At 35.1% G+C, this 14,049-nt stretch overlaps 3 protein-coding genes across 3 annotated transcripts; all 3 read right to left on the minus strand.

Moving 5' to 3' along the window:
* Window positions 1-2,090: 2,090 nt before the first annotated feature.
* Window positions 2,091-3,999, minus strand: LOC149563461 (uncharacterized). Its single transcript, XM_089826710.1, has 2 exons — window positions 3,573-3,999; window positions 2,091-2,424 (listed from the first exon to the last, which is right to left on the minus strand). Exons 1-2 carry the CDS (start codon window positions 3,997-3,999, stop codon window positions 2,237-2,239), a joined length of 615 nt encoding a protein of 204 aa, XP_089682836.1. The 3' UTR covers window positions 2,091-2,236.
* On the minus strand, window positions 3,389-13,606 carry LOC149563462 (disease resistance protein RUN1-like). Its single transcript, XM_089826711.1, has 2 exons — window positions 13,157-13,606; window positions 3,389-5,470 (listed from the first exon to the last, which is right to left on the minus strand). Exons 1-2 carry the CDS (start codon window positions 13,165-13,167, stop codon window positions 4,954-4,956), a joined length of 528 nt encoding a protein of 175 aa, XP_089682837.1. The 5' UTR covers window positions 13,168-13,606; the 3' UTR covers window positions 3,389-4,953.
* Window positions 13,243-13,769, minus strand: LOC149563463 (disease resistance protein Roq1-like). Its single transcript, XM_089828187.1, has 2 exons — window positions 13,702-13,769; window positions 13,243-13,585 (listed from the first exon to the last, which is right to left on the minus strand). Exons 1-2 carry the CDS (start codon window positions 13,767-13,769, stop codon window positions 13,243-13,245), a joined length of 411 nt encoding a protein of 136 aa, XP_089684313.1.
* Window positions 13,770-14,049: the final 280 nt, after the last annotated feature.

A 14,049-nucleotide genomic window follows, 5' to 3' on the forward strand; every position in this document is an offset into this window, starting at 1 on the left:
TGGTTATGATGATCTTTGAATTATGAAAGATTTTATAAACTTTGATTTTGTTTTCTCTTTTACTTATTAGAACCTAAAGCAAGTAATCTAGGTGTATAAAGGGGGAGTGGCTTTCAATGAGGGTCTACCCACAAAGTGGACAACCATGACAACTCATTGTAAGTTACTTAATATAAGTGATAATGAAACACTCATGGGGTTTTGGGTTTAAAATGAATTAAAAAGATGTGTTCATTGCCCATACCTCGAGTGATCATAAAGGCTAGGATGTGAGTGGGAGAAAATGCTTACCTATTCAAAGAGACATTTAAGGAGCATATTTAGTTACCTTGTTTGGTTAGGATGTGAGTTGGAGAAAATGCTTTCTTTTTCAGAGAGACATTTAAGAAGCATAGTTAGTTACCTTGTGTGTACAAAAGGTCACTGATGCCGCATAAAGTCACTAGGGGCAGGGGAGCAGAGAGACTGCTAGGTTACCTTAGAGTTGACTCATGTGATGACATTTCCCCTTATGCATCACATATTCCTGCTTGTGTGTTTGCCTTTGGAAAAGTATAATTATCATCTTTGCTATGTTGTCGAACCATTGTGTTTAAAGCTTTTAGGATTGCCATACTTAGTTATGTGGTTGTATCTCATGGATTGATTTATGAGAAGGACATGATGTTGTCTCCTTAGCACAATGGGAGTAGACCATTTAAGTTCACGAGGTCAGGTGATAGTGGATTTCTTACAGTATGAGTTCTGATGGATTTGTACCAATGCTAGTGCTAGAAGATTCTTGATGCACTTATTTATTCATACTCATCACTCTTGGAAACTTTTTCCATTCTCCTAATTTATTTTAATTCATATATCTTGCATAATCATGGATTGATTTATGAGAAGGACATGATGTTGTGTCCTTAGCACAATGGGAGTAGACCATTTAAGTTCACGAGGTCAGGTGATAGTGGATTTCTTACAATATGAGTTCTGATGGATTTGTACCAATGCTAGTGCTAGAAGATTCTTGATGCACTTATTTATTCATACTCATCACTCTTGGAAATTTTTTCCATTCTCCTAATTTATTTTAATTCATATATCTTGCATAATTGAAGTAATTTTTATATCATGGTTTATGTTTACTTATATTATTCTAGCATACCCTATAGCTTGTGTAGTGGATGTCTTGTATCGAGATTATTTTATGGAATCAATTTAATGATGAAATTTATATTGTAATAATAGTTCATTCAATAAGATGATGTATTTATAATCTTTGTAGTTGTGTAACAATGATCATGTAATTAACATAGACACATAACTTAAATACTCAAAACTTAATACATGTGATACCTTGTTTAGGAATCTTAGAGGATTGTGACCTATGTTGATAATATTAACTATGTGAATGTGATATGTTATCATTGTATTGCTTATGCACTTTTTAAAATGATGTTATATAAACTTTGTAGACTTAGAAAAAAAGTTTAATCAACTTAGTGACCTTAAAAGGTTAATTCATCTGGACTCTCAACAAGGTACTACAAAATATATATAGAAATTACTCGACATAAGAAAAAATCTTGGCACTATTCATCTAGATTACAACTTGAAAAGATCACAATAAAAAAAAACCGTATCATTGCCCAAGATAAGATTTTACCATATCACTGCTGAAGGATCAGATTTTGCTCTAATACTATGTTGAGAAAAGCAATAAAAGCAAAGTGCTATACTAACAAGGAAGAAAACAAAGAAAAAACAAATTATAAGTATTGAAGACATATTTTATTGATTTCACAAAGCTGATTTACATCAATTTAGGTTTATAGTGTTGCTTTTTAAATGGATTGAGCTAGAAGACTAGATAAACTCTCCAAGTTGAGCACTATGTTCTATGTATATGATGGGAAAGTGAAATGTGCTGGAAAGAGTACTAACTGCTGAGCTGATTTTAGGGAATGAGTGTAACAAACATGCGTAGCCAAAACAAACTCTAAAGGGAACAATAGTTTGGTTATAACCACAAAGTTGAAGAAAGTAATTTTCTTCCAATAGTTGCAGCATTTTAATAATTCTCATTGAATTCCTTTAATACATAATTATTTTTGATAATTTTACTTTTATTGATGAAATTACAAACACATGTTGTAACTTTGTAAATATACAATAGAAATAACTGCTTCTAATCAATCTTCTTTTCCATTTTCAATTTAATGTTCAAGGATGAAAACTGCAAAAGTTCATCCTATTCATGGTAGTAATCTTTATATGCCTTGGAAGAACTTGGGGTACAATTTGTTGAGAAAGTTGGAGTATTGTCTGTTGAAAAATCTGGGGCACTTCTTGAAGAACTTGGGTTAGCAATCCTTTTTATAGTGTCCATGTGTTGGGTTTTTGCTAAAAAGTTCCGTCCATACTGCAACATTTCTAAATCTAACAAACGAAAAAAAGCAGATATTACCTTGTGATAATTATTCTTTATAAAACGACTTTGAAGTATAAAAAATAATTAAAATTACATATAAAAATGACAAAAAACAAAAAGTAAGCTCTATTATTCATTTGATTGTAATAAATATGATTAGAAACTTTAGCTACATAGTTATTATTTACAATTTTTATGAAGATGAAACAATACAATGTTAGGAAAACCTTCATACCCTCATTGTAAGACATTAGTATTATACAATTGCTTCCATCCTTCAAAAATATTGACACCAAATATATGAACTTCTAATTACTCTTCTATGGCATTTTTTCCGAAAAAAATAGTGCTGATTTGAATCAAATAAAATAGTTTTAAAAATGATATCAATCCTTGTTTGTTACCTTTTGTTAGATAGCCTGGCAACTTGTTTATTTCGATTCTTGGTTTATTTCGAAAACTCCTCTTGCCATGAAACAATCTACTTTTTGTCAGCTTCGACTCCAATTTTTTTGGGTGGAAAGTAAAAATAACCATGTTACCTTGTAATAATTCCTATAAGTTTTTCTTAAGAATGGACACAATTGGTCTAAATACTTAAAGTCAAATATATGTTGTGCATAGTTTTCATCTACTTTTTATGTGAAGTAGAAAGAATACGACGCCGGACAACTTAAACATCACACACTAAGGCCCCATTCCTAGGCTAAAAGTGTTAAATAGTCAAAGTTGACTTATTTTTTCAAGCTTAATTTCTTCATTAGTGTCTATCCTCCATACAAAATGTACTCTATTGACCAAATTTCAAAATATCGAAAACAAAATGATTTTTTTGAAATTTTCACCATTTGCTCTTTCATAATCTGCATATTTTGTGATTGAAAACAATAAAAAATTTGAGAACAAATCATCATATTTTCGCAAATCTGAAAAAAAATACATTTGACTTTTTTTTGTCTTGAGATTAACCAGTGCCAAAAGAATATGCATGTTTTTATTATTAGTAAATATTTTTTTTTTTGGGAAGGCAGTGGATTCTTCTACAATTTCATGCAAATGCAGAAAAGCCAAAAAAACTCAATCTTTGCAATTATAAGTTGGGCTATAAAGAGCTTACAGTATTTGGAATTGAAGGGAATATAGGGCATTTACTTACGGCATTCAGGAGCTAAGGTTGCCATGAATTCTGTCGTGGATTCGCTAGACTCCTCTGTTTGAACTTTATTCTCTGTCAAACTTCTTTTCTTTAGTTCAGCCCTTCGCCACTCCTCCACCCGGGGCGGTAATCCTGAAAGGCGCAGTTTTGGCTGGATCAATATGGTATAAGGAATTGACTTCCATGCGCTGTGACACCTCAGCATATCCAACCTTTCAAGCTTCGACAACTTGGTCATGCTTTCAGGAAGGCTCTCCGATTTTTCGCACCAGCTCAGACTTAATTGCTTCAGCTGTGATAGGTTGCCAATGCTCTCAGGAAGTTCATTTAAGATTTTACAACAAGTTAAGTTCAAGAACTGCAGCTGTGATGGGTTTCCAATGCTGTCAGGAAGGTATATTAATTTTTGACAGTAACTCAAATTCATGTATTGCAGTTGTCAGAGGTTGGAAATGGTGTTTGGAAGACAGTCCAGATTCTGACATCCAGACAAATTCAGGGACTGCAATTGTGACAAATGAGTAAGTGTTTCAGGGAGGTTTTGTAAGGATCTGCAGTTAGTCAACTCCACGATCCTCAACTGCGATATTACAGAGGTAGATTTCTTCTTCATTGCTAAAATTAAGTCCTTGAACAAATTGGAGCTATACCACGTGCTTGCAAAGGAACTAGAATCGACCTTTAGCCATCTCAAACTTGGAGGAAGACTGTCTATGCCATCTTCTATGTGCATATGCTCCAAATGAAGATACCAATGGCTAGGTGTGCACAACTTTGTAAGACACTGTGAATCACCACCTTTACAGAGACGAAGACGAGAGATATTAATAACGTTGTTGATTATTGAGCTACTTGATTGGGCAGTCTCCCATTGCCGGGTTTGCTCTTCTTCAGCAATGATTCGCCCCATATCTCGCACGAGGTCATGCATATCAAATACGCGTTTGTCGTCTATCTTAATCAACAACTTAATTGAAAGATTGGTGATTGCAGTGTGCACATTCTTGTACATGGATTTCCAGAACACAATGGCAGAAGTTGTGTATTCTCCAATAAAATAGCAAGCAATGTCCAGAAATATTTCCTTTTCCTCAGCACTCAGACCATTATAACTGATGTAAAGAGTTCTAAAAATGTGTCTGTTCACGGTAATGTTGTCAATAGTTTCAAACCAGCAATCAATGTCACTGAGATCCTGCTTATCGTACAAGAAAGCTCCAATTATTTCGAGAGAAAGAGGGTGCCCCTTGCAGGCCTCCACTATTCTTTGGGAGAGCTCTTCATAACCGGGAATCGGGGATGGTCTGAGGAAGGCGTGCCAACAGAACAGCTGGAGACCTTCACACTCCTTCAATCCATTCATTTGGAAAATGTTTTTGATTCAGACGTGGGCAGCATTGAGAATGTGTCGATCTCGTGAAGTTATGATTAGACGGCTTTCAGGAGTCAGGCAATCCCAGGCCAAGGCATCCAGTTGAGCGCGATCATCCACGTCATCCAAAATGACAAGGGCGCGGACTCCTCTCAGACGATCTCTCAACAAATATTTGCCCTTTTCCAAGCTGTACAGTTCTTCTTCATAGTTGACCAAATCTTTAAGAATTTGGCCCTGCAATTTCGTAAGGCTGGTGTCGTGGACATTAAATAGGAAGGAAGCAGCTTCAAAAGCACCGTGAACTTCATTATACACGGCCTTTGCTACTGTGGTCTTGCCAATGCCGCCTATACCCCATATTCCAACTCTAACCGCTGTTCTGGTTGATTCGAGATGCAGTTTCTGAATGAGAGCTTTTTTCAGGATTTCTAATCCCACTGGATGTTTGGCGACTTGTAACGACAACCTATCCAATGTCTTTATTATGTCGTTCACCACTTTTTTCACTAGCTGAGCTTCAAAGCTGCACAAGGCGAAATTAGTGACAGCTATAAAACGAAGAAAGGAACGAATGCATTTTCTATCTTTACAAATTGAAAGGTTTGAATGTGCGAGAGAAAAACAGCAAAAGAGCAGATGAATTTACAATGGAAGAAGAAAAATAAACAACACTAGATTTATCCTGGTTCATCACAAATGTGGCTACGTTCAGAGTGCAGAGTATATTTTTTTGATGGAGGTCATCTTTTTTGCCTAGGGCACGATTCCGGCTTCATCCATTTTAGATATTGTGGGCCTTGCACTCAGCAAGACTTGATCCCTGGTGGGCTCTTTGTGAGCCTTTCAACTTCAGGAGTGCAGAGTATTGAATTAATATAAAAAGATATTTACAAATGAGCAGGAGTACCAAACATAAAGACTCCAATAATATTACATAATGAAGAGTCTTCAAAATGAAGAGCCACAATTTGAAGGAACGGGTTATTATGTCTCTTGGCCTTCACATCTCAACAAACTCCCACATGAAGGAGAACCAATGCTGCAACTAATCACCCAATACCCTGCTTCAATGATGATTTATCTTTTCTTCACAAGTCCAAGAGAAGTCCTAGCACATTCAAACTTCTCTTTGGCAACAACCTTCGTCAAAATATTAGCCTGGTTGATCTTAGTGTCAATCTTAACAACTTTCAGCTTGCCTTCTTCAACTGTATGACAAACAAAGTGAGCATGTGCATCAATGTGCTTAAAGCGATGTTGTGATCAGTGATTATGTGCCATGAAGATCGCATTGCGGCTGTCACAAAACAGATTATATTCGCTTTGATGAACTTTCAAATCATACAAGCAATCGCTGAAGCCAAATAATTTCCTTTGCACATTCAGAAAGAGCTAAGTATTCAGCCTCAACTAAAGAGAGAGCAATGCAATGTTGCAACCATGAAACTCAACTAATCACAGCTTCAGCAAACATGAAGGTATAACCAGTGGTACACCTTCATTTATCCAAGTTTCTGGCAAGATCGAAATCAGTGTAACCTTGTAGCTGAACCTTTTTCCTCCAAAACATAATACATAATCTGAAGTGCTTTTTATATACTTTAGTATCCATTTGATGACTTCCCAATGAGATTTTTTCGAGATTGCTCATGAATCTGCTCACAACTCCCATTGCATGAGCAATGTCGGGGCGTGTAGAAACCATGGCATACATAATGCTACCAATTGCTGATTTATAAGGAATTTTCTCCATGAATTCCTTTTCTTCTTGTGTTTTTGGGCACAATTTAGAACTTAACCGAAAATGATCAGCAAGTGGAATAGGAGCAACTTTTGCATCAGCAATGCCAAATCTCTCAACAACTTTGTCAATGTATTGTTTTTGAGACAAAGTGATTTTCCTCTTTTTACTATCTCTTGTGATCATCATACCAAGAATCTTCTTGGCTGCCCTTAAGTCTTTCATTGCAAATTTGCTTGCCAATTTCTCCTTTAACTCATTAACAATTCTTTTATTTGTGCCAGCTACTAACATGTCATCAACATAAAGAAAGAGAATGATGAACTCACCATTAGGAAGTTTCTTGAAGCAGATACAAGGATCTGATTCACATCTTGTGAAATTGTGTGTAGCCATAAAGTGAACAAATTTTATATACCACTGTCTTGGGCCTTGCTTGAGGCCATACAAGCTTCAATTTAATCTGCAATAAAGATGCTCTTGTTCCTTCTTGATGAATCCTTGAGGCTGCTCCATATTTCTCTTCGTCTACATTACCATGTAAAAATGTAGTTTTGACATTAAGTTGTTCCAACTCAAGATCCCACGCTGCTGCTAATCCCAAATAGTGCAGATGGTTGTCATTTTAACAACACTTGAGAAGATCTCATTAAAGTCTATTCCCTTTTCTCGATCAAACCCCTTTACCACCAATCTAGCCTTGAAGCAATTTTTGCCTTTCACTTTCTCTTTCAACCGGTATACCCAGTTGTTCCTAAGTGGTCTTTGATTTGGCGAAAGAGTAACCAAATCCCAAGTTCGATTCTTGAGTAAAGAATCCATCTCTTCATGCATTGCTGCTTGCCATTTATCACTGTTTATATCTTTGAGAGCAGATTTATAAGTAGTTGGTTCTCAGAATTCTGAAACCAATATGGAAGGCTCTGCTTCTTTTGCAAAAAGAAGCTCATAATCAGAAAAATTAGTTGGCATTCGTCTCTCTAGTGGATTTCCTCAATTGAGGTTCTATGTTCTCTATTTGAGCTTGAACCAATTCAAATGGAGAACCAAAGACTAGGGTTTTTCCATTCAAACGTTTAACTTCCTGCCTCTGTGTTTGGTTACAATCATGAGATGGGAATGATGTACCCAATTCGTTTTGGGAATCATGTCCAGTGATGTGTGCCTTTGATGAAGGATCCAGAAATGAATTATTTGTATGATGTGCATTACTCATTTCTTGTTGTCGTGTCTGTGAGCCGACAATCTCATCAAATGATTTACCACACTGGCTATCTTCGTCAATCGTTGCACAATGATTTGGAGTATTTGAAGTGTTAAGATCTCTGGAAAAGCGTTGACCTTGGATATTATCGTTGGTGGAGCTGTTATCTTTATTCCTAGGCTGTGTAACACAGAGTTCAATGAACTTGTCACGTCTTGTCACAATTTGTAGCGAACTAGTGTAGAAAACAAAATTATCTTCTCTGCCAATAATGTGGCTGATTGCATTGAAAGATGAATGTCCACCATGTTGAATATGTTGAAATAAATTAATTATCTTAGATATGGTCAGCACAGACCAGTCGTCCAGCACTGACAATTCATTTTCCATGTGCAACCAATCATTCAGCCGTCCATTTCAACTGTCCACCACCATTAATATTGCAACTGACTTCTACTATACATTTATGATGTATTTGCTTATAAATAGAATGGATTGGGCTGTGATCAGCAGAGCCCATTTTCTGGGTTTCTCCATGACTTTTTCTCTCTATAGCTTTTTCTTTTATTTGGTTTCTTTGTTGTGTTGTGCTGTAATTTTCATCAGAATATAAGCATTGTCAAAGGAAGTTCGCACATCATTGCATTTAACCTGTTCATCAAAAATTGCAACACGGGCACGGAATTGTAGGTTTTCAACGCTATTGACAGGTGCGATCTCCATGTGATTATAGTTGCCCTACATTCCACGACATCGCCACTTATTAGCCATGTGATTGTGGCTCTGTTTTCCACTGATTTTGTGGTAGCATAGGGCCCGCCCATGTTAGAATTGGGAAAATTCAGGTCATGGTGCTGACCATGGTGAGAACATCACCGGATGAGAAGTCTTTGTTACTCATTCTCATGTCTTCACTTAGTAAAGTGGCAACAACTTTATCATAGACCAGCTTTGTCTTCGTGGAGTTTGAAGTGCTTACAGGATCTCAACTGTCAAGTAAGGAACACAACAAGATGATGGCTTTGGCTTCGTCATCTTGAGTCATACCAGCTGAGGATGCTTGACATAATAAAGTGTTCAAATCATTTATATGGTTTGACATCACGGTCCCTTCATTTTCAGCTTGTAGAGCTTCTTCATATTGAAGATTTTGTTTGCAGCCAATGCTGTCTCATACATGCTTTGAAGTTTGTGCCAAACTTCTTTTGTTGTCTTTTTCGTTCAAAACAATGAACAAGACATTTTGTGATAGTGAGAGAAAGATTGATGCCATCGCCTTATCATTAGTCTATTTCCAATCATTCGTCATTGAAGCTGGTTTCTTACTTTTTCCTTCAATTGCAATTGATAGGTCTTGCTTGATCAGCAAGCAACACATCTGCACTTTCCACAAGCTGAAGTTCTTGCTAGCGAATTTCCAATCTGCACAACTTGTGCTCTGATACCAATTGAAAGGTTTGAATGCACGAGAGAAAAACAACAGATGAATATACAATTAAAGATGAGAAATTAACGACACCAGATTTATCCTGGTTCACCATAAATGTGGCTACGTCTAGACTGCAAGTATTGTATTAATATAAAAAGATGTTTACAAATGAACAGGAGCAGCAAATATAAAGGCTCTAATAATATTACATAATGAAGAGTCTTCGAAATGAAGTGTCAAAATTGCAGGAAACAGATTATTATGTTTGTTGACCTTCACATCTCAACACAAATGTCAGTGTAATTGCTGGTATATCCAGTTACTTTCATCCTTGAGTGGCTTTTCTGATAGCTCTAGCATTTCCAATGATCTCCTGTATATTCGTGTATGAGCATATTGAATTAATATATAAAGAACTTATTCAATATTATTTTATTTCCTTCCAGACTGTATCGTTGGAATTTTTAATTTTTTTTTGAAAATTTGAAAATGCAGAAGATATTTACGAAACTTCAGGATAAATTCTTTATGATTTCAACGATTTATAGTAGAAAATCTGCTAAAAAAATTCTGTACTTTTGAGATCTGAGGAAAAAAAAAAAGACTTTTCGGTGCATTCTGTAGGGAGGATATCCCGCGCCCAAATAAGAGATCAACTTGGTTCTTCAATTATAAAATGTTTTTTTTTCATGTAGATGGTCCCATCTAATTCAGAGTGGTAAGTAGAGTTTGAACTTTCAACACTGTAAAACTATGTATATACGGTAGCCTATTTCGATTTATTAAAACTGAGTAGTTTTTTAAATTAGATTATTTATGTATATTTTTTTCCAGTATCAATGTTTTAAATTTCTCTGATCTATCATCACTTTATTGCATCTCTTATTAGTAGAAAGAGCATCGGCTCGGTAATTTGATTTATATGCAATTAAATATCGTTTATTGTTCCGAACCTTGCATCTCTCTTTTGTGTTCTGTTTTAAATTGAGTAGATTTTGGATTAGATTGTATCTATAATTTTTTGTATTATTATTTTCGGTCTACTAATAAGTACACACGATCTAATCCAAAATCTATTCAATTTAAATACACAATCTAATCCAAAATCTACTCAATTTAAATACTAATAAATTGTCAAAATCTTGTATCTCTATTGTAAAAAGTTATTACATACGTCCTCCAACGAAGTATACCCTGTTTTGTTCAAGAGGGAAAATTATAAATATTTGCTATACTTCTTTGTACTTCTTAGTACTTATCCGTCTAGAATAGCTGGAGAATCTTATCGTTTTAAAACATAAAAGAATACCACTAAATACAGTGAAGGGGAAGTTCAGTAGTCTCTGATGATGTTCATGTTCTTGCATCTTAACTCACATGTATGGAGGAAAACATAACGTATAGATTTCCTTTTATTCATCTTTACAGTTTGTCCTTGATATTTAAATTTATCTTTTCCTATCTAATCTAGTTTATCATTGAAGTTCTCTAATCACAATTGCTTCCAAGTGTTTTACTCTTTTCCGTGAAAGAGAAATAAAACAGAACACAAAGTAGAGATGCAAGGTTCAAAACAAGAAACAATATTTAATTGCACATAAATCAAACTACCGAGCCGATGCTCTTTCTTTGGCTCTAAAGAGTTAAAACAGGTCTCTGTTCTTGCCGGCCACCCTTAAACATCACACACTAAGGGAAGAATTAAGCTTGGGAAAAAAAAGTCAACTTCGACTATTTAACACTTTTAGTCTAGGAATTAAACTTAGTGTGTGATGTTTAAACCGTTCCGTTCTTGCCTGCTTCTCAACCTGCCGTTGCTACGGCAATAAACGTTCCTACTTCTACGCTCTTGTTCAAATACCCAGCACATAAAAGATTACTCTTATTCAACGAATATGACCAGCAAAGAGAGGCAAAAACCAAAATAATTTGCATTTAGAACTGCACTGTATGAAGATCCAAACAAGGAGAACTCAATCTAAATTTTATATGTCACAGACGAGAAAAATGAGAGCCAACGGAGGAGTAAGAAAGAGTGGTAGGAGTGATTAAGTCTAACAAAGAGGCTTTCAAGCGTTTCGTATGGATCCACTAAAATGGGTCTCATTTTTTCTGTTTTATATTGTTTAAACTACATTTAGGCTATTGTTGAGTAGCAAAGATAATATAACCAATTTTAACTATGATTTCTCTTGCAACTCCTGTTAAGTTTTGTAAGAAGGAACAAGATGGGTAAAGTCTGTATAGCTTTTATAATTATCCTATATCCAGTATTTGACTGGGTCTATTATTTTCATTAGAATGACGCCAGAAATAAATTTAAAAAATTGCACATCTTCCGCTAATCCTTTATCCATGCTCTTAAACCAAATCTTACTGGTTTCAAATTTTTAACCTGCTGTCATGGTTTTTGATAGGAAATTACATGACTACGATTATGTTTGACTATGTTTGGGATTGGAGGGCTTAAACATCACAATACTGAGTTTCATTTCAACATTAAAAAATGTTAAATAGTCAAAGTTGACTTATTTTTTCCAAGCTTAATTTTCTCCTGTTTAAGAATGACCCTTTGAAACTACTTTTGAAAACATTTTTGAACAGCTAAATTAAAGTTCAGAAATTTTGGAGTTCAATCATTGGGCACAAGAGATATATAACATTGGATTGATATCTGAATTTGATCTTATTTAGTTGCCAAGCAAATGAAAAAATAAATGCGTATCAGAATTCCACAGTTTGAAATTAATAATATATGTAGAGAGATTTTTTAAAATCTTGTCCAAATATGCAACCCAATAATAGAAAAGGTGAATATATTCAAGAACCGACAGTAAATAGCTAAATCCACACAACACAATTTCTCTGTGTTCACTGTACATAAATTACCATTATCTATGAATATCCGATAACTGTTGTGAAACTGATGCTGATCGTGCAGACTATCTCCGTCACCTCCAAATCTTTAGTTTACCACCGCAAGACCTAGTTTACCTCAGATGTATGAAAGCAGATTACTTTATATGTATGAAAGTATATTACCATTTATTTTAGTAACAAACTGCACTCCCACCGAATACTGCAGGAGTTGCATACATAATATGCATGTCCAGTGACTATTCTAAGTCCTGCCTTAAAATCTATCTAAAGGAGCTATTAGCTCTATAAAACAAAGCTTTATTGCTGTATTGATGCAGCCTGCAACAATGTATTGTGATCTGCAACTGTAATAAGATTAAACTCTGTGTTTGTGTGAACATTCTTGTACTATGTTTTCTCTGTTTCTTGCCCTGTTTACAGGTTGCGTTTTGAAAGCTTTAATAATCATATAAAATTTATTTTAATCTTAAGAATTCTAGCATATTATAGAACAGTAAATATGATTTTGCTGCACTAGAGAATAGTGAATATGATTTTGCACAGTTTTGTTGAATAAGGCTAATCTCTATCTCACTAAATAGGAGGCGGGTACTCCAATTTAGTACCTAAGTTTCATAATAGAAATATCATCATGAAAAGAAATTTAAAATTTGTTTAATTTAGTATCGCCTGATCCTTTACACTACTGAATCTCGGTAAAAATGTATTCCTTGATTCATTCAGACCTATGAATAATCTTATCCCTATGGAACCTTGTCCTCCTTTTTAAAACTCTTAGGTTACAGTGTTTATAATTTCTATAAGCCCATATGCAGCCCATGCTTAATATGGTTCTTCCAACAAAGGTAGGTTCAATAGTTATATTTAGGAAATCGTTTGGATTGGCTGGATTTGATTTTGAGCTATTACATAAATTGAAGTTAAAAAGAGAGAAAAAGTGAATTAAATTACTTACCCTCCAGTCATATCCAGGGACCATCCTGAGCGACAACAGATCTCTTGGAGGGAATGCTTCCACTCATCAATCTCTGCTCTTGAATATCAATCTGGACTATGGCTATCATGCTTTTCAAATGATTTCCTGTAAGGGCTGGATTCTCCCTGTGGATATCTAACATGGGTTGGATCAATTTCATAAAAGAGAGGAATGATCAAGCCAGGGAAAGCCAACATTAAGGCAGCCTCCTTGAGACACCATGCGGAGCTTGCATATCCTTCAGAAAATATGGGGATGCAAATTGCGCTACACATAATTGCATTTTCTAGGCTTAAATCAATGATCTCGCCCTTCTTTAACTTGTGGGTGTCAAGAAACACATTCAATCCAGCTGCGGAAAGAGCTTGGAAGAGATGGTCAACCAGAGTCTTCCGCACATCTTTTCCCCTGAAACTCAAAAACACATGAAATCTCTTATCATTTAAAGAAATTTTACTCAGGGCAGGTATGTAAGGCTTACAACCATTCATGTTAGGGTTCCAATTGAAATGATGTTGGGATACAGAAGCGTGAAGAACAAAACCCAACTGCGAACAAGGAGTATAAGGGATCCGACTCCACAGATTTTCATTATTTATGAGATTGGTCAAATTGTTTTTGATTAGATTAAGTGATAACCAATTATAACTTAAAATATGTCACAGAGATTTTTCAGCGCTGGCTCATCTCCAGATACGCTAAAGACAAAAAAAAGTTCACAGTGATTTGTTTTTCAATTTTTTGTTATTTTCGATCACAAAATGTGAAGATCATGAAGATCAAATGCTGAAAATTTCAAAAAAAATCACACTCGATTTTTTGATTTTTTGAAATTTGGTGATAGCCACATCTATATTTTTCTGTCTGATTGG

This window comes from Cupressus sempervirens, chromosome 4, assembly GCF_028749045.1.
Source record: "Cupressus sempervirens isolate cs-2001-9-10 chromosome 4, ASM2874904v1, whole genome shotgun sequence".
NCBI classification, from domain to species: domain Eukaryota; kingdom Viridiplantae; phylum Streptophyta; class Pinopsida; order Cupressales; family Cupressaceae; genus Cupressus; species Cupressus sempervirens.